Consider the following 21,773-nt stretch of genomic DNA (forward strand, 5'->3'; position numbering starts at 1 on the left):
ATACACGCGCACCCACGCTAGCATGCAGACGCGATACACTCATGCAAATAGAGACAGAAAAGAGAAGAAAACATAAAGTGGAAAAGTTTGAGGCAATATCTGAAGAGTTTTTGTTATGGTTCTTCAAGCTCACTGTAGAGTCCTTGATTGTAGGTAGATTTTGCTTTTCGTTGGGGTCCAGTATTCATCTTAAACCTTGTTCACTGTAGGAGACTTTTCTCTCTTGGGGTTCAAGTATCTTTAGTGGATTCAGAGGCTTGTGAGAAAGAGATGGGAGCAGACGGGAGAGATCTTCTCAATCCAGGAGCAAAGAGTCTTTCTCAGTTCAAACTGTACAATTCAGAAAAACCCAGGTTGCCAAGCAAGTTAGTCATGTGACTAACTGGTCTGACCATGTCTTGGATTACAGCAGTCTCTGGAATGCTCCTCTTACACACAACACCTGGGGATCAAGGTCCATTATGGGTTGAATATGTCAGGGAATGGTCCTTTGTGCTTCCAATCACTGCCTGTTAATATGCAAATATCCTTTCCAGCTACGGCTGATCTGTTTAACAAGTCCTTTCTTCACTCCAGTAACAGTTTAAAATCAATGTTCATGACAAAGTTCATGTGCCTCATTCTTGGCAGGTGGGGGCCTAGCATGACAGGAACCAAAAATCTGACTATCCCATCCTTAAATGTATTCAATGATACAGCATCCACAACCCTCTGCGGTCGAGAATTCCAAAGATTCACAACCCTTCGAGTAATTTTTCTTCATCTCAGTCCTAAATGATCAGCCCCTTATCCTGACACTGTGCCCGTGTTTTAGATTCCCGGACCATCGGAAATAATCTCTCTGTGTCTATCCTATCCAGCCCATTTAGAATCTTACATTTCAATGAGATCACCTCTCATTCTTCTGAACTCCAGAGAATACAGGCCCAATTTACTTAGTCTCTCATCATAGGACAACCCCCCCATCCCAATCTAGTCTTCACTGTACTACATCCAATGCAAGTATATCCTTTCTTAAAAGTGGAGACCAAAACTGCACACAGTATTCCAGATGTGGTCTCGCCAAATCCTGTACAACTGTAGCAATATTTCCTTATTCCTGTACTCCAATCCCCTTGCAATAAAGGCCAATATGCCATTTGCCTTCCTAATTGCTTGCTGTACCTGCATGTTAACTTTCTGCATTCCTTGTACAAACACACCCAAGTCTCTTTGAACATCGACACTTACAAGTTGCACATCTTTTAAAAACTATTCTGCTTTTCTATTCTTATGACCAAAGTGCATAACTTCACACTTCCCTAAATTATACTCCATCCGCCATCTTGTTTTCCACTCACTTAACCTGTCTATATCTCTTTGCAGCCTCCGTGTCCTCCACATAGCTTACCTTTCCACCTAACTTTGTATCATCAGCAAACCTAGATACATTGCTCTCTGTCTCTTCATCTAAGTCATTAATATAGATTGTAAATAGCCGAGGCCCCAGCACTGATCCTTGTGGCACTCCGCTATTTACTGCCTGTCAACTTGAAAATGCCCTGTTTATGCCCACTCATTGCTTCCTGTCTGTTAACCAATCATCTATCTGTGCTAATATATTACCCCCAACTCCATCAGCCCTTATCTTGCCTATTAATCTTTTGTGTGGCATCTTAACGAATGCCTTTTGGAAATCCAGGTATACTACATCTACGAATTCTCCTTCATCTACCCTACTAGTCACATCCTCAAAAAAACTAATAAATTTGTCAAACAGGATTTCCCTTTAGTGAAACCATGTTGACTTGTTCTAATCATACTATGCTTTTCTAAGTGCATTGTTAAGACTTCCTTAATAGTAGATTCCAGCATTTTTCCAACAACTAATGTTAGACTAACTGGCCTGTAGTTCCCTGTTTTCTCTCTCCCTCCTTTCTTGAAAAGCGATGTCACATTTGTCAACTTCCAATCTGATGGGACCGTTCCCAAATCTAAGGAATTTCGGAAAATCATAGCTAGCAACTCCATTATCTCTGCAGCTATATATTTTAGAACCCTGGGATGTAGGCCATCAGGTCCTGGAAATGTCAGATCTTAGTCCCTTAAGTTTATCCAATACTTTTTCTTTGCTGATATGAATTTCTTCACTCTTTTAGCCTCTAGGGTACTGCCTATTTCTGGTATGGAACTTGTGTCTTCAATTGTGAAGACAGGCACAAAATATTTGTTTAATGCCTCTGCCACTTCCTCATTCACCATGATAATTTCTCCTGTCTCCACTTCCACGGGACCAACGTTTACTTCAGCTACTCTCTTCTTTTTGATATATCTATAAAAGCTCTTACAATCTGTTTTTGTGTTACTGGCTAATTTACTCATTCTATTTTTTCCTTTTTTTAAATCAACTTTTTGGCAGCCCTTTGCTGGGTTCTAAAACACTCCCAATCCTCAGTCTTGCTACTCTTTTTATGCAACAGTGCAAGCGTTTGATTTTAATCTAATACTATCCTTAACTTCCCGAGTGAGCCACAGATGGGACTTTCTGGCTGAGTTTTTCTTCTTCAACGAAATGTATTTTTGTTGAACATTTTGAATTGTTTCTTTAAAGGTTTCCCACTGTTCATTTAGCGCCATACCTTTTACCCAATTTACCTTAGCCAGTTCTCCCCTCATGGCTACATAACCACTGTTTCTCAGTGGATCTTTTATGATGACATTCCTTATTGACCCTGCTTCATTCCACAATACTAGACCTAAGATAGCCTTAACCCTAGTTGGCTCCACAACGTATTGCTCCAAGAAACTGTCCCCAAAACATTCTACAAACTCATCTTCTAGACCATTCCTGCCAATTTCATTGTCCCAGTCTATATGAAGATTAACGTCTCCCACAAATATTACATTGCCTTTGTTACAAGCTCCAATAATTTCTTGTTTAATGCTCTGTCCAACGGTATAACTACTGTCAGGGGGCCTATATACTACTCCCAGCAGTGTTTTCTGATTCTTGTTATTCCTTATTTCCACCCATACTGATTCTACGTCTTGATATTCTGAGGCAAATCCTTCCTCATTAATGCCCTTATGTCATACTTTACCACCAGTGCCACCCCTCCTCCTTTGCTATTCTGTCTTTCCAAAATATTGTATACTGGCATGGACGTGTAGTTTTATTTCCTCCTTTGTTTAAAAACTAAGGGGGCTATGTGCCTTTAAGGCAAAGAGAGGCTTTTGGATTCTCCGGGCACAATGTGCCAGCAGCAAGCCTGTTTCCTAGGCAACAGCAGGAGAGAGGCAGCCATCTGCTGTATTGCATCAGTTAACTGACTGTGTAAATACTCGCTAAAACCAGTCTGACCTGGAGACCAGCAAAATGTGCTCTGAAGAAAGGGTCCTTCTCTCATAGCAGAAAAATCTACAGGCTGTGTATTGCCTAAGGAGAGGAAAAAACCATGGAAAAGAACATTTGCATTGTTGGAGTTAGTAAATTCCTTTTTACTTCCAATCTTTAAGTAGCTTTTGCATCAGCAGTGACTCTCTGTTGCCTGTTTGTGTTTTCTGGAATTCTCAGTAAAATTTCTACTACCAATTTTAAAATCCAAATAGACCTGTTGCTATACTCCTTGTTGAAAGAACTGTGTGTCACCAGCTGCAACCGAAGTGCTTTGAACACCTATCCATTAAAGGCTGTTCGTCGAATTTGCCTGCAGACTTCAAGTGGCATCTGTCTGTCCGGCTCTGGGACACCTCACCGCACCGGGAATGTAACCCACAAAGACGTACAACCCAGTTATTTATTTATTCCTAGGAAACAAATATAATTTTATTTCAACCGGTTAACCGTTGGTTTTTGAATGCGTGTGTGTGTGCATGTAAGTTAGAATAAATAAGAGGTTGTAAGGTTTTTGGACATAGATTTATCTCAATATTGTTTAAGATTTAGTTTATGAATAAATAGTTAATTTGTTATTGTTTAAAAACACCTGGTTTGGTCTGTTTTATTCTGGGGGGTTAATAAAGTATTTAATTTGGCTAATTTCTAGTAGGTGGGAAAACTTTAATAATATGCTACGACCTGTGGAGTAATGGGACTAAATTGACAGTATATTGCTCCCACCTCGGTCATATCAATACCCTGGAATATTTATTTCCCAACCTTGATCACCATGTAACCATGTCTCTGTGATGGTGATTAGCTCTAAATCATGTACCTCTATTTGTGCCACTAGTTCATCTATCTTATTGCAGATGCTTCGCACATTCTGATAGAGAACCTTTAATTTCATTTTTTTGCTTCTATTCCCTTCAATCACCTTATTTGCTGATGCACAATTTTTGTTAAACTCTCTGTCCCTTCTGGTCCCATTCTGCTTGTCTTTACCCACAAGACTATACTGTTTTGATGCCTCGGCCTTTCTCTTTGGATTTCTAAATCTCACTTCTCCTGAACCTTCCCCCCACTTTCTTAGTTCACAACCTCTAGTCTTATAATTTCTTATTTATTCTAACCTTCATGCGCACACACACATACATTCAAAACCAATGGTTAACCAGTTTAAGTAAAATTAGAGTTGTTTTCTAGGAATAAATAAATAACTGGGTTGCAAGTCTTTGTGGGTTATGTTCCCAGTGCGGTAAGGTGTCCCAGAGCTGAACGGTGTGATGCCACTCCACATTTCCAGGCGAATTTGACAAATAGTCTTTAATGGATAGGCATTCAAAGCACTTCTTGAGTTTGTACACACTGGCCTTTCCTGTCACACCCTGATTATTACCCTTATTATTATCTTGCTCTCTTGCCTTCACTTCTCTCTTTAAAGGATCACATCTTCCCTCACCTGATCCCTTGCCCTCACTATTTACTTTAAAGCCCTCTCTACTGCCTTGGTTATACGACTCGCCAGAACATTGGTCCCAGCACAGTTCAGGTGTAGACCGTCCCAACGGTACAGTTCCCACTTTCCCCAGTACGGTGCCAATGCCCCATGAATTGAAACCCATTTCCCCCACACCAATCTTTGAGCCACGCATTTAACTGTCTAATCTAATTTACCCAATGCCAATTTGCCCGTGGCTCAGGTAATAACCCAGAGAATATTACCTTTGAGGTTCTGTTTTTTTAAGTTAGCCCCTAGCTGCTCAAACCCCCCATGCAGAACTTCTTTCCTAGTCCTATCTATGTCACTGGTACCCACATGGGCCACGACAACTGGATACACCCCCATCCACTGCATGTTCCTCTCCAGCCCTGAGCAAATGTCCTGAACCCTAGCACCAGGCAGGCAACACAGCCTTCTGGACTCTGGCTCTTGGCTGCAGAGAACGGGTCTATCCCCCTGACTAGACTGTCCCCTACTACCACTACATTATTCTTTACTCCCCTCGCTTAAATGGCTTCCTGTACCATGGTGCCATGGTCAGTTTGCTCATCCATCCTGCAGCCCTCGCTCTCATCCATACAAGCTGAAAGAACCTCAAACCTGTTTGCAAGGGCTGAGTCTGCTCCACTTCTGCCTAGACTGGCTAGTTCTTTTACACTGCTCACTGGTTTCGCTCTCTCTCTGCTTCCTGCCGCCGCTCTTTTAAACTGCTTGCTCGTCCTGCTCTCCCTCTATCTCCTTCCCGCTGCCGTTCTTTTGAACTGCTTGCACATCCCGCTCTCCCTCTCTCTCCTCCCCGTTGCCGCTCTTTTGAAGTACCTTCTGGTCCCGCTCGCTCTCTCTCTCTCTCTCTCTCTCTCAATTTAATTAAATTGATTTTTCTTAATTAATTTATAGCTCCCCTCCCTCACTTACCAAACTCCCTTCTTCATGGCTCTGTGTGCTCAAGCAGCACTCAGTGCAGACCAACAGACAAATTTATGGATAAAAAGGATATCAGTTTAAAACTTTAAACTGGCGAGACTGGGTCTCAAGCTAATGACTCAGAAGACACCAGGCTAAAATTTTCATTTACGGTGTGCTGGGAGCACATGTTGGGAAAATACACATGCAGCTACTATTCTCCACCGATTCATTCTAAGAGATGGAAAATCATGGGCGGCATGCATGCAACTTCCTGGTGGGCAAGGTTCCATGTCACCAAGTTCAAAGCAGAAAATCTACATTACCATTTCAGAGCCACTCAGATCAGGATGTAGGTGTTCTTGAGTGTGACACGAACGGGGTGGTACTACTTTTTACAGACCCCATGGGTTAGGGAAGGGAAATCAGTCTTGGTCCCAGCTCCTGATCTTCACACATTGATTCCCTCTACTGGAAGGGCACATTTCTGGATTAGCACTTTTTTCTCTTTTTTTGGACAGTAACTGTTCATGATTCTGCCATTCACACCTCCTCTAGGCATCCTGTTTCTTTACTTGTCCCATTACCATTTCCTTTGGCCATGCAACACCAAATATTTGTCATTTATTCTATCCTTCCTTCCACTCTATCAGACCTTCCCTTTTGTTCTTTCCCCCACACCCACCCCCACCCTTTTCATTTGCTTAAAACCCATTGCATCTCTAATTTTACGCAGTTTTGATGAAAAAAAATTGACCTGAAACGTTAATCCTGTTTCTCTCTCCACAGATGCTGCCAGGCCTGCTGAGCATTGCCAGCATTTTCTGTTTTGATTTCTGGAAGTCAGGTTAGGCTCAGCTAAAATATCCTTCACGTTATTAATTAGTTTCACTGCACTCAGCAAGGTCAGGTGGGGGGGTGGTGCTGGGGGTTGGGGTCCAAACAGGGGCTAGCCAGGCAGATATACTGGATCCAGCAGGTAAGTGGAAAGGCACTTATCTCCTGGACACTGCAGTACTCGCCTGCTTTTAGTTACTGGGTTTCCCGAGTCCTGGGAAACCCGGCCAGCCAGTGTTAAATTTGAAACAGCGCATCTTTAAAGTGCCAACCCACCTCCTGGAAGTGGGTTGGATGCCTACCCCACCTTCATTAAAAACAGAAGTGGGTGGGTTGATGGCCGGTTGGGGTCAGGATTCAGATTAACATGCTACCTGACCTTAGTCCGCCTTTTTGGAGGGGTTAAAATTACACCCATTATACTTAAAATGTTACAGCATATAATATTACTGTTCAAAGTCATGTAATACTAATTCATCATACTAATTGTTGTACCCATTGTCATATATTTAATATTGTCTAATATACAGGGCCTATTAATAAAACTGAAAAATAATTCAAATTGTTCTTATTTCAACTCTATCAGCCTCTTAAATGCATTTTATTAAGGGGTGTATGCGTGTGCAAGGAGAACAAATTAAAATATAGTAAATATCTAAATGCAACAAAATTAGTGTTTAGAAAATTCCACACCATTAAACTAACAACCTTTTACAATGAAGATTTCATAGGGCATCTAATATCTTAGCATAGTAAAACTAAATGTATAACATCTGGAGTTGTATTAAGTGTTTAGCATGCTGGCACTAAAATCTTATAAGGCACTTAAAAGCTCTATCATAATGGGTCTACTCCTGTTTAAACTGTCAGCCAAATAACCATGAGCCATCCGCATTGTATTTTCTTTCCATTTTATTTGAACGCCCAAATTAAAGAACCCAAGAATTAATAAATATGTGGCACTTCACCCAAAAAGCCTAGAACACTTAAATAATAGAATAAAAATTTCTCGTCAACTGAAATCTTAAAGCAGGAGCACAGTGAAAAACTCTCCATATGAAGATAGTACAACTTATTCATTTTATCCTGAATGGGGTAGATATTTGTTTATAGCAGACAAATGAAGTCCTAATGTGGTGGGAAAACTGGTAAAAAAAAAAGTGCTCAGATGGCAAGTCCATCTCAGGCACTTATACAATCGGTCTTGGATTTCCCTTCACATTGCATATGGTATATCAGAGATTACTCTTTCATTGGGATAGGAGGATTATAGCATGAAACGCACAATGCATTATTGGGTAGGTATGTGTAATTAGGTGCATCCCTTTAAGGCTACGAGGCAGAATTGCAAGTCAATTAGTGGTTGATTGCTCTCAGCAGATCCTCAAGTTATTTACAGGTTTTGGCTGGTTTTCCTTCAATTTTTTTTAGGGCAACAAATTATATTTATATAGTGCCTTTAATGTAATAAAATGACTCAAGGTGTTTCTCAGAAACATTATAAAAGAAAATATGACACCAAAACACATAAGATATTAGGTCTGATGACCAAAGGTTTTTTTATTTATTTGTTTCATGGGATGAGGGCATCGCTGGCAAGGCTAGCATTGGTTGCCCATCCCTAACTGCCTTTGAGAAGATGGTGGTGAGCTACCTTCTTGAACTGCTGCAGTTCATTTGGTGCAGATACACCCAGAGTGCTGTTTGGGAGGGAGTTCCAGGATTTTGATCCAGCGACATTAAAGGAACGGTGATATATTTCCAAGTCAGGATGGTGTATGGCTTGGAAGGGGACTTGCAGATGGTGGTATCCCCACGCGTCTGCTGCTCTTGCCCTTCTCGGTGGAAGAGGTTGCAGGTTTGGAAGGTACTGTTGAAGAAGGTGTGGTTGAGTTGCTGCAGTGCATCTTGTATATGGTGCACACTGCTGCCACTATGTGTCAGTGGTGGAGGGAGTGAATGTTTAAGGTGGTGGATGGGGTGCCGATCAAGCGGGCTGCTTGTCCTAAATGGTGTTGAGCTTCCTGAGTGTTGTCATGCAGGCCCCCACCTGCCAAGCATGAGGCATATAAATTTTGCCACATGGACATTAAATTTCAAACTGTTGTTGAAGTGAAGAAAGGACTTGCTTTCACCAGACCTTGTAGGTGGGGGAGCTTGCATTTCAGGTTGACTGCTAAGATGGTCGAATACACAAACGGACATGTTCAAACCAGCTAGCTGGCTCGCCACCGCCCCTCCTCTCTGCCTGCTCCCATCTCTTTCTCATGGGACTCCAAATCCACTGAAGACACAGGAACCCCAAAAGAGAAAAGTCTCCTATAGCTAACAAGGTTTAAGACGACTACTGGGCCCCAACGAAAAGCAAGATCTACCTACATTAAAGGACACTACAGTGCGCTCGAAGAACCGTAACACAAAAAACCTCCTCAGATATTGCCTCAAATATTTCCACTTTATTTCTTCTGTTTTCTTTCTGTCTCTATCTGCACGTATCACGTATGCATGTTAGCGTGGGTGAGACATGAATCTGTAGGCATTAACCGAACAAGAGTTTAAGTTTAAGTTTAATAAATTTCAACTTTTCTTCTTTAAACCTAAGAAAGCCTGTTTGTGCTGGTTTCTTTGCCTTATAGTTGGAAATTGGTGAAAAAGGATTCACCTAGGAGGAGCTGAAATCATGGTGCGTTTAAAATTAAACCCTGTTACGGTAAGACCAGGGGAAGGCTGAGAAGGACCCCTAGACACCTTTCTCACCTGGTTGTAACAGTGTTGTTGGAGCCGGATTCCTCCAGGCAAGTGGAGAGTACTCCATCACACTCCTGACTTCAGGAGTGAGGAAGGCTAATTTCAATGGGGTAAGAATGGAGCAGGGACGAATAAATTGGAGTCAAAAGCTGGCAGAAAAACTGGTAGATGAACAATGGGCTACCTTCAAAGAAGACAGCAACTACAGGCCAGTCAGTTTAACTTCAGTGGTGGGAAAAATTTTAGAAAAAATAATTAGGGGCAAAATCAATAGTCACATGGATAAATGTGAGTTCATTAACGAAAGCCAGCATGGATTTCTTAAGGGAAAATCATGTTTAACTCCCTTGCTGGCATTTTTTGAGGAGGTAACAGGCAGGATTGATGAGGGCAATGCTGATGTGGTGTACATGGACTTTCCAAAGGCATTTGTATCAAATATTTGTAGCTCACAGACTTGTGAGCAAACTTGTAGCTCATGGAATAAAAGGGACAGTAGCAACATGGATGGAAATTGGCTGAGTGACAGGAAACAGAGTAGTGGTTAATGGATGTTTTTCAGGCTGGAGGAAGGTTTGTAGTGGAGTTCCCCAGGGATCAGTGTTGGGACCTTTGATTTCCTGTTATATATTAATGACCTAGATCTTGGTGTACAGGGCACAATTTCAAAGTTTGCAGATGATACGAAACTTGGAAGCATTATGAACTGTGAGGAGGATAGTGTAAAACTTCAAAAGGACAAAGACAAGCTGGTGGAATGGGTAGACAAGTGGCAGATGAAGTTCAATGCAGAGAAATGTGAAGTGATTCATTTTGGTAGGAAAAACATGGAGAGACAATATAGAATAAAGGGTACAATTCTAAAGTGGGTGCAGGAGCAGAGGGACCTAGGTGTATATGTGCATAAGTCTTTGAAGGTGGCAGGACAGGTTGAGAGAGCGGCTAATAAAGCATACAGTATCCTGGGCTTTATTAATAGGGGCAATAGAGTACAAGAGCAAGGCAGTTATGTATAAGACACTAATGAACTTGTATAAGACACTAGTTCGGCCTCAGCTGGAGTACTGCATCCGATTCTGGGCGCCGCACTTAAGGAAAGACGTGAGGGCATTGGAGACTGTACAGAAAAGATTCATGAGAATGGCTCCAGGGATGAGGAATTTCAGCTATGAAGATAGACTGGAGAAGTTAGGACTGGTTTCCTTGGAGAAGAGAAGGCTGAGAGGTGATTTGATAGAGGTATTCAAAATCATGAGAGGTTTGGACAGAGTAGATAGAAAGAAAGAAACTGTTCCCACTTGTGAAAGAATTGAGAACGAGAGGGTACAGATTTAAAGTATTTGGTAAGAGAAGCAAAAGTGACATGAGGAAAAACTTTTTCACGCAGCGAGTGGTTAAGGTCTGGAATGCACTGCCTGAGAACGTGGTGGAGGCAGGTTCAATTGAAGCATTTGAAAGGGAATTAGACAGTAATATGAAAAGGAAGAATGTGCAGGGTTATGAGAGAAGGCAGGGAATGGAACCGAGGGCATTGCTCTTTCAGAGAGCTGGTCCGGACACGATGGACCAATTGGCCTCCTTCTGCGCTGGAACTATTCTGTGATTCTGTGACTTGTACCTTGTAGATTTTGGACAGGCTTTGGGGAGTCAGGAGGTGGGTTACTCGCCACAGAATTCTTAGCCTCTGACCTGCTCTTGTAGCCACAGTATTTGTGGCTGCTCCAGTACAGTTACGGGTCAATAGTAACCCCCAGGATGTTGATAATGGGGCATTCAGCGATGGTAATGCCACTGTCATGGGGAAAAGGTTAGATTCTTTCTTGTTGGAAATGGTCATTTCCTGGCACTTGTGTGGTGCGAATGTAACTTGCCACATATCAGCCCAAGCTCGAATGCTGTCCAGGTCTTGCTACATATGGATGCGGCCTGCTTCAGTCTCTGAGGAGTTGCAAATGGTACTGAATATCATACAATCATCAGCAAGCATCCGCACTTCTGACCGAATGATGGAGGGACAGTCATTGATGAAGCAGCTGAAGATGGTTAAGCCTAGGACGCTATCCTGAGGAACTCCTGCAGCAATGTCCTAGGGCTGAGATGATTGGCCTCCAACAACCACAACCATCGTCCTTTGTGCTAGGTATGACTCCAACCAGTGGAGAGTTTTCCTTCTGATTCCCATTGACTTCAATTTGGCTAGGGCTCCTTGATGTTTAAGTGCCGCATGATAGCACTGTCAACGACAATGATCAAGAGTAGATTGATGGGGCGGTAACTGGCCGGGTTGAATTTGTCCTGCTTTTTGTGGACAGGCCACACCTTGGTAATTTTTCACATTGTTGGGCAGATGCTAGTGTTGTAGCTGTACTGTAGCTAGGGGGCGCGGCTAGTTCTGCAGTACAAGTCTTCAGTACTACAGCCAGGATGTTGTCAAGACCCATAGCCTTTGCAGTATCCAGTGCCTTCAGCCATTTCTAGATGTCACGTGGAGTGAATCGGATTGGTTGAAGACTGTCATCTGTGATGTTGGGGACCTCAGGAGGAGGCTGAGATGGACCATCCACTCAGTTTTAAGGAGTGTCTGAAAAGAGGAAAGCAAGGTAGAGAGGCAGAGAGGTGGAGGGAGAGAATTCCAGAGCTTAGATCCTAGACTACTGAAGACATTACCACCAATGGAGGAGCAATTAAAATCGGAGATGCTCAGAAGGCAGAATTACATGAGCGCAGAGATATCGGAGGGTTGTGGGGGCGGAGGAGATGCGAGAGATAGGGAGGGGCAAGGTCATGGAAGGATTTGCAAAGAAGGATGAGAATTTTGAAATTAAGATGTTGCTTGACCAGGAGCCAATGTAGGTCAGGTGTGACAGGTGAAGAGGATTTGGTGCAAATTAAGACATGGGCAGCAGAGTTTGATATGACCTCAGGATTACGGAGAGTAGAAAGTAGAAGACCAGCCAGGACTGCGTTGGAACAGTCAAGTCTCGAGATAACAAAGACACAAATGAGGGTTTCAGCAGCAGAAGCGCTGAGACATGGGAGAAGTCAGGCGATGTTATGGAGGTGGCAATAGGCGGTCTTAACAATGCTGCAAATATCTGGTCGGAAGCTCATCTCGGGGTCAAATATGACACCAAGGTTGCCTTTAGACTGGTTTAGTCTCAGATTGTTGCCAGGGAGCGGGATGGAGCCGGTAGCTAGGGGATTGAGTTTGCAGTAGGCACCAAAAACAATGGTATCAGCCGTCCCAATATTTAATTGGAGGAAATTTCTGCTCATCCAGTACTGGATGTCGGATAAGCAGTCTGATAATTTTGCAACAGTGGAGGAGTTGAGAGAAGTGGTGATGAGATAGAGCTGGATGTCGTCAGCATACATGTAAAAACTAATGCTGTGCTTTTGAACGATGTCACCGAAGGGCAGCATGTTGATGGGAAATAGGAAGGGGGTCAAGGATTGATCCTTGGTGGACAACAGAGCTAACAGTGTAGGAGCAGGACGAGAAGCCATTGCAAGTGATACTCTGGCTATGATTAGATAAGGATGGAACCAGGTGAGAGCAGACCTACACAGCCGGACGACATTGGAGAGGTGTTAGAGGATGGTATGGTCAAGCATTTCAAAGGCTTCAGATAGGTCGAGATGGGAAGTTGGGTGGTCAGCAGTTTAATGGGAATAGGGTCAACAGAGCAGGAGGTTGGTCTTATGGACAAGATGAGCACAGAGTGAGACAGAGGGGAGATAGGAGAGAAACTAGAAATGTGCAGTGAACAAACCTCATATTTTCTACATCCACTAGCAGATCAGATTGACCTGAGCTTCTGATTTAAAAATTAGATTATGTGATCTTAAAGGAACAAATGTTCAAAGTGATGGAACAAACATTATGCATTAGGTGGTATAATATTCCTGCCGTTATAAAATAGCACATCATCTAACTTACCATAAGTAATGCCACATGTAAGGCAGTAAATATTAAAAACAGCATGTCTGTTCACACACACATCACATTTCATGACAGATGCAAAGCAGTCTTAAAATACTGTATGCTTCTCAGCTGCAACTTGAAACTGACAAAACACATTTCAATCACCACAATATCTTTGACCAGTTAAACTCTGGGCTTGTGAATACTTACCAATTAGCTTTGTGACCTTACATGACGAAGCTCCATCTTAACAGAATAATCATTACATAGCATGACAGTCCAGTTCTTATAAAGCAGTACATCATCTAACTCAACATGAGCAACACATTTGTAAATCATTTTTAAATACATAAATTTAAAGTACTGTCCCCAGTGCATGTCCATCACACTCCTAACATCTCACTATGATGCAGGTGCAAAACAATCGTAAAGGAAAGGTCAGACATTTCGTGTTCTTCTGAGCCTGAATTTACTAACAATGCACTGTGTTCTAACTAACCTCACCAATTTACAAAATTGCAATTACCAGGACTCCCACTAGGAGTACTTAAGCAATGGTCCCCATCTGCTAGGTTAGCAGACAATCATCACTGTTGTGCTCCAAACCACCCGAGTAATGATGTAGGAGTCTTTTAGTAACTTATTAATTTTAAATTTGCACTGAAAAGTGTATTCAGAGTCTTTCATGAAAAATTCAATCAGATTGTACTTCAGCCCCAATTTTAACCAAATTTGCCCAACAGGAATGTGACAGGTTCAGGACGGACACCCATTTTACACTCCGTAAAATCGGATGGGATATAAAACGGGCTTCCTCCCTGAAACACCCCCCATTCCTGCCAGATGGGTTAGGTTAAAATCAGAGCATTGGTTACATACACAATAAAGAAATTACAACATGGAAATTGGCCATTCTATTCAAGCGGTCCATGCTGGCTGTATTTTCAGTGATTGGATTCTGGCATGCACAATGCTTCTTACCCAAACCTGATCAAAGCAAGACTTTCAAGTCACATTTCTAGCACTGACTTTAGAATGTTCACCTAATGATACAAAGATTAATATTGATAGATGGATATGGAACTTATCCTACACTGCAAGCACATAATTCGTGCATTAAGTCCCAGATGAACTGTTCAGAGAAAACTAGACACCTCAGGTTTCAGTAGCTTTCTTCACACATTCAGTCAATACCCTGAACTCAAATAGATCAGGTTTGTGGATCTGGAAATAGCATAGTTCCACAAAATACCCAAGAAACTGCACATATAGCAGATTGGAATCAGACCACAATATGGAATAAAAATTCAACACTGAAGGAAGTTTTAACAGAGGTATCACATAGTTACCTTTTGTTTGGATCTTTTATAAGCAATCCGGAGAGTAATGATTTTGCATCAGATGAAAGAGTTCTGGGAAATTTAATGTCCTCCATTAGGATCAATTCAAAAAGCTTCTCATGGTCCTGGTTGTAAAAAGGTAGCCGGCCACACATCATCTCGTACATAACAACACCCAAACCCCACCAGTCAACAGCACGACCATAGTCGTTGTCTTCTAAAACCTAACAAAGTAAACAAAGGACATGTTTGCCATAGCTTGAATACCAATTTTACGTTTGTCTCCCCAAAGTATTAAAAGTAAATTTTCAGACAGCTTTTGAGTTAAATTTCACCAAAATCACGTATTAAAATGGGCACTGTCATAAAGTAAAGAATTCACATTAGATGCTCTCATTCTCCTTAGAATGCATAATGTTTTATGCACAAGTGAGATGTTAGCCCTTTTTTGTAAACTGCCTGAATTTTCCCCTGTATAAAGTTCAGAATTATCCAGGTTCATACAAAACATTTTGTACAGACATCACTCCTTGATCATGAGCTCAGCAAGAACCCAACAAAATTTTCACATTATTTCTAATATGACTGAAACTGTCTTATAAGTTTCTCTTAGCAGGATACATTCAAACTACAGCTCTACGCTGAAACATTCTGCTTGTACTTCAATGTAATGGAGGGAGGACCAGATTGTGCCAAAATTTAGACTGATATAGCAGGATTTTATAGAGACTGAGTGAGAGATATCACAGGAACAATGAAAGCTTGCAGAGGACAGAGTTGCCAGAAGTTAGTTTGCCAGCAACATGTCTAGACAATTGATGTTGTTTGGCATGTTGTCTCAGATTAGAATTTTTTTTTTAAAGTAAAGCCATTTTAATATAATTTTGACATTTACCACCCTTGTATTTCAGCAGCACTCCAAATAATAGCCCACTTTCAGGAAACAATATTTATCACAGTTCCAATTTAAATTGATATTTTTTGCTTTAAAATACAGTCTATATGCAAGTTAATGTGTTAAATAGCCTCCTTTTCAGTTATTGAAAACTTCATATGATATTCCAACAGTGTATCAAACAACACACCAACTGTTTTCATTTCCCCCACCCCATTTTTTTGGATAGGAGTAGAAAGTAACAGTGGCCACTATATGTTTGAAATGAGTGACATAATCCATAAAAATATCATTTAGTCGTTTAGTAGTACAAAACTTGAGTACTGCTGAAAATAGAGACATGTTGTCGAAGCTTTTCGCCTTACACTCATCAGGACAATTGTAAGAATAACCAATGTAAGGGAAAACAACAACTTATACTGCATGCAAAGAGAGTGCTGATTGGTTGGCAAGTGGACTCTGGTTGGTAGAGGCGCTGCCATGGCAAATGCACCAGTTTACGGTGCAGGACAAGAACAGGACCCTGTGTACCCAACCAGTCCGTGCTTGCAAAACTCAAAACACAGTGTCCAACATTAGATGTGATTCCGTGCTTGGACAATATTTGCTAAATAATTCACTGTGTGCTAAGAATTACGCTGACAACCAATTTAAGATTGTCAATAGGGCTCGCAGTGTGGCACATTTGCACGTACAGGAAGCTACATATATTAATACACAGAGCCCTGTTCTTTGCTGACAGAAAGAATATGTACAAACATTGCGCCTGTTTCAGCTGAACAAAATAAGTGACAGCCATTCACTGGTTAACTTCTCAGGGAAATGCCTTGACCAATCAGAGTGAAGCTGCCTGGTTTAAATTTTAAATAAAGCTTGGCAGTTAACTGTCAGTCACCATAAACTGGTGCATTCGCCGTGGCAAAACCTCCACCATTCAGAGTTCATTTGCCAACCAATGAGCACTCTCTTCGCATGCAGTATAAGTTGTTGTTTTCCCTTACATTGGTTATTCTGGAACATTCTAAAGTCAGTGCTAGAAATATGACTTGAAGCTTCTTGCTTTGATCAGGTTTGGGTAAGAAGCATTGTCCTGATGAGTGCAAGACGGAAAGCATCGACAACATGTCTCTATTTTCAGCAATAAAGATTAAAAAGAAGTTAATTATACATTGTGCATGATTTGATGAACAACATTTAAGTGACAAAACCATTTCAACTATGTCTTTAACCTACATTTCAAGTAGCTATCGTATAAACATTGCCCAGATTATAACTTTTTGATCCTACTTTGGCCAATTGTGTTCATAACATATGAAACACATTTTGTGTCGCATCAGGAACGCAAGCAGAAGATAAATCATCATTCTGGGCTATGCTAGGATTCCTGATTAAAGACTATAGTTAAACCAAACAGTTACTTTACAAATACAATTGCAATTCTTTTAATAGTAGAAATGTCCAAAGCATTTGTTAAACAAATGAATAGCATTTGAAAATTGCCCAGAGTACAATCAAAATATAACATAGCAGACAAACAATGACAACTTGTACTTTTATAGTGACTTGAACGTAATAAAACAGCCACTTCACAGGAGCATTATAGAAAAAAATCTGACACCAAGCCACAAAGAGATATTAGAACAAAAACAAAATACTGCGGGGTGCTGGCTATCTGAAATAAAATCAGAAAATGTTGGAAATACTCTGCAGGTCTAGTCGCATCTGTGGAAACAGAAACAGAGTTAATGTTTCAGGTTGATGACCTGAGAGTTTCAGCAGCAGATGAGATGAGGCAGGGCCAGAGTCATACGATGTTAATGAGGTGGGAACAGGCGATCTTAGTGATGCCAAGGATGTGGTCAAAAGTTCATCTTGGAGGTCAAATATGACATCTGGGGGGTGGGGCATAAAAACAGGGTTTGAGTCTCATTGGTTGGGTTGAAGTCCTAAAAATCAGAATCCCGATCCAAACCAGCCACTAATCTGTTCATTTTCAGCTTTAGTTAAAGCAGGAGGGTGGGCGGATGACCAATTCGCTCCAAGGAGTTGGCATTTTAAATATGATCATGAGGCTGAGAACCTTATTGCTTTTCAACTTTTCAACGTTAACCATGGATGATCAGGATTCTTCTGCAGATCCAGATGCAGAATGCCTTTAACCTTCTGGGACCCCAGTGATCAAGCACTTCTGCTAGTCTTCCCCACGAGGCCTCAGACCATTCCCATTGCCACTTCCCCCAGCCCCTTCCCAAGGCCTCCCAATCCCATACCCCCCACCTCTGCTCTGGGATCCCAGGATAGGCGGATCCCAGGATAGGCATATCCCTGGTATCAGACCCCCCACCACACAATTGACATCCATCCCATTCCAACCCCCACCACCCCCCAACCAGCATCCCCCCACCACAGATCTGCCTTGTCCTGCGGTCTCCACCGACCTGCTCCCCAGCCAAATGGAAGCCAAGGGTGTAATCAGGCTAGTTGCCGGGTGGGGAACTGATCAGCGTCATCACGTGTGTGCTATGGAATTAAAATTTCACAGCACGTGCTGGGGGGCAGCGGGGAATCCTGACTTCTGGGTTACCCGCTCCTTTCCAACCCCTCTACTGCTAGCTGGTCAGGTAAGTAAAAAAAAAATTGCGAGCACTGTGGTTCAGCCTTACAGAATTGCCAGTGGGAGGGATGGAGTTGGTGGCTAGGGAACGGAATTTGTGGCAGAGGCCAGTCGTTCCACTATTTAGTTGTAGGAAATTTCTGCTCATCCAGTACTGGATTTCAGACAAGCAGTTCGACAAGTTAGAGACAGCGGAGGGGTTGAAAGAGATGATGGTGAGGTAGAAGTGGGTGTCATCAGATGTGGAAACTGACACTGCATTTTTGGCTGACGCCTCCGAGGGGTAGCATGTAGATGAGCGACATGGGGGGGGGGGGCCAAAGATAAATCCTCATGGGACACCAGAGGTAATTGTGTGGGAGTGGGATGAGAAGCCAATGCAGGTGGTTCTCTAATTACTATTAAACAGATAGGATTGGAACCAGGTGGGTACAGTCCCAAGTCAGATGATGGCGGCCAGGCATTGGAGGAGAATGGTGAGGTCAACTCTCTCAAAGGCTGCAGACAGGTTGAGAAGGATGAGAAAGGATAGTTTACCATGGTAACAGTCACATATGATGTAATTTGTGATTTTGATGAGGGCCATTTCTGTACTGTCGCAGGGGTGGAAACTGAATGAAGGGATTCAAACATGGAGCTCAGGGAAAGATGGGCACAGATTTAGGAGGTGACAACATGTTCAAGGTCTGTGGAGAGGAAAGGGAGGTTGGAGATGATTGTCACTAGACAGAGACATGTATATATTCAAATTATGAGTCAAACTTTAGCCAGGACATAATTGTTTTCCTGCTGTCAATCTAACTTTCAGTTTCAACTGAAATACATATACAGCAAAGAAAATGTGTTTGACAAGTTATACATTTGAAACATCATGTCATTCACAGCTACAGGCAAAAAATCTCTCTCCAATTTTGTCAAATATTTCTATACCTACCAATTGTCACCTGAGACAATTTTGTTTATATTTATCAAAGTAGAAAAAAATGAAGAAACATATACTGCACTACCTTTTTAAATGAAATGGATATTTAGCTGCTTTTTTTCAACCTATGGAACAAATCCTGAAAATCTTGGGGTGGAGAGGTGAGCAAAGAGGGAACGGTTTAGAAAACTAATTTAAAGAAATTAAAAAAAAATTATTATACATCATTGAAATATATATGTAAGTAGGTGTATCATAGTACAAAATATTGGAACTCCAACATGCTTTGCTATGAAGTGGTAAAGCCTCTGGTTTATTTTTTTACAGAATGCCCCCAACCTTTGTTGAATGGGAAGGCAGTACAGAAGAGGAATGGGGACAGAAGATGGGAGGAGAAAGGGAAAGCAAAGAAGAGGGAAAGTGTATGGAAAGCAAGAATATATTAGAACTGCAACTGAAGATTTTTTGGCAAGAATGACTGTCATGTTTCCCCTGCATCCTGCCCTCCCAACTCACCCCGAGAAATGTAATAATGAGTCATCTTTTTGTACAAGAAAATCACAATTTAATTCAAATTTTAAGTGACCTAACAGCTGACTGGTCAAATAGAGAGAAGCAATAGCAGAGTGGTCAAGGACCGGAGGGCATGTGAGTACAACAGAAGCAGCAACTGCAGGAATAGGAGTAGCAGGGCAACAAGATTGGAAGATTGACATGCGCAGACAAGTGGCAGCAGCTAGCAAGAATGGCATAATGGCTGAACAATAGAGCAATGACAGCAGAGAGCAGTTGTACCAGGGAGCTGCTGATTAAAGAGCACTAGCAGGAAGGAGCCAGCAGAAGGCCCCAGTCAGTGCCTCCAGACTGAGCGGTATTCACCTCAAATAGTTTCAACTTCAAAAACGTACGGCAAGGGAGATTTTAAAACAAAATTAAAAGATGAGAAGCATCAATTTTAAAAGTTTACTACATGAAAAGTTACTTGAGGGAGAAATCTCAACATGGTATGACAGAACAGAACTTTGCTCTACAGCATCCAAATTGTGCAATTACACTGTGACAAGTTTACAAAGGCAAAACCAATTATAAATGTGAACACCAGAATTTATAATAATAAGCCATAGAAAATGTCAAATATGAGAATAGGATTGTTAACAAGTTATAGAAGTCTTCAACAAATATATTGAAATACCATATCCAGTATGTTAAAAATCTTACATTTGCGTGTATTTCTGGCCTTCAAAGCTTACATCCTCATGTCATACTGTCAGACTGTTTTATCAACTTTTACCATCATAAACTCCTATGTCCATTTATAATGGAAACTGTGTATGTAAACTTATTAAGCTGCAATTACACTGTACTACTAGTGGTGGCGCTGCTTTGCTCCAACTCTCCAGCCCCTCAGTTTGCACGATAGAGAAAATCCTTTACTCCAATCAACACTTCCTTGGTTCCCAAACTGCTGTAATTTTGCCAAATAACTGAATACTAATATACAACCAAAGCATATTGCAATTAAAAGAATGAAGGGGGACTTTTTAAAACCTATCCCAGGTGTAGGTATTGCTGGTAAGGCTGGCCTTTATTGCCCCAGTTGTCTGAAAAGATGGCGGTGGGCCTTCTTGCTGCAATTATTCTGTTTAGCAGTTTGATACAACTGAGTGGCTTGCTGAGGACAGTTAGGAGTCAACTACATTTGCGTGGGACGAGAGGCACATATAGGACAGACTGCATAAGGATGGCAGGTTTCCTTCCTTAAAAGGGCATTAATGAACCAGTTGGATTTTTACCATAATCCGACAGCTGCAGTCATTTTTACTAGTCCAATAATCGAACTACTAGACTAACATACCGATTTTACGTCTGTGCACCCTGTTCCAATTATTCCCTTCCCTCTCTCTTTCTGAAGACTAAAACACAATTAGTAGATCCATTTTTGCATTGTCACTGTGTTATCAGGGGAGGGATGCTGAGGTGTATAGATGTGGGATAGGAAATCTCCACTGAAAGGGTTGAGAGAGATTTGCATGGGATCTCCACTGGGATAAAAAAAACTGTATCTTCCTTATGCAAGTACATTAGTAAATACATTTATTTCTCTCATTATATAACTACATAAATAAACAAATTGCTGGATCTAGTATGACAGAGTAGCTCATTGCTTGTTAGTTTTTTTAAAGTGAATTTTTAAAGATATTAAACCAAGAAAAATGTAAACTAATTTGTATATTTACTATTTATACAATTTCTACAACTGGTGTTACTGTAATATTTCTCCAAAATTTTTTTTTAAAATTCAGGGCTTTTGTTCAGAAACCCTCTCCAAATTTTTTTAAAATTCATTCATGGGATGTGGGTGTCGCTGGCCAGGCCAGCATTTATTGCCCATCCCTAATTGCCCTTGAGAAGGAAGTGGTGAGCCTCCTTCTTGAACCGCTGCAGTCCATGTGGGGTAGATACACCAACAGTGCTGTTAGGAAGGGAGTTCCAGGATTTTGACCCAGCGACAGTGAAGGAACGGCGATATAGTTCCAAATCAGGATGTTGTGTGACTTGGAGGGGAACTTGCAGGTAGTGGTGTTCCCATGCATTTGCTGCCCTTGTCCTTCTAGTTGGTAGAGGTCGCAGATTTGGAAGGTGCTGTCTAAGGAGTCTTGGTGCGTTGCTGCAATGCATCTTGTAGATGGTACACACTGCTGCCACTGTGTGTCGGTGGTGGAGGGA

General features: G+C 41.6%; 1 protein-coding gene across 7 annotated transcripts in view; it reads right to left on the reverse strand.

Annotated features, from left to right (window-relative positions):
• akt3a (v-akt murine thymoma viral oncogene homolog 3a) overlaps positions 1–21,773 on the reverse strand; it is a 538,604-nt gene that overhangs the window by 71,332 nt on the left and 445,499 nt on the right. For all 7 annotated transcript variants that reach the window (XR_010976283.1, XM_068045398.1, XM_068045396.1 and 4 more), the window contains one exon: positions 14,625–14,839. Coding sequence is in view for 6 of the 7 variants with exons in the window: in XM_068045398.1 (XP_067901499.1) it covers positions 14,625–14,839 (215 nt within the window). In the remaining variant the exon portion in view is untranslated. The remainder of the gene's footprint in view (positions 1–14,624; positions 14,840–21,773) is intronic.

The sequence above is a fragment of the Heterodontus francisci genome, chromosome 13, assembly GCF_036365525.1.
Source record: "Heterodontus francisci isolate sHetFra1 chromosome 13, sHetFra1.hap1, whole genome shotgun sequence".
Taxonomy (NCBI): domain Eukaryota; kingdom Metazoa; phylum Chordata; class Chondrichthyes; order Heterodontiformes; family Heterodontidae; genus Heterodontus; species Heterodontus francisci.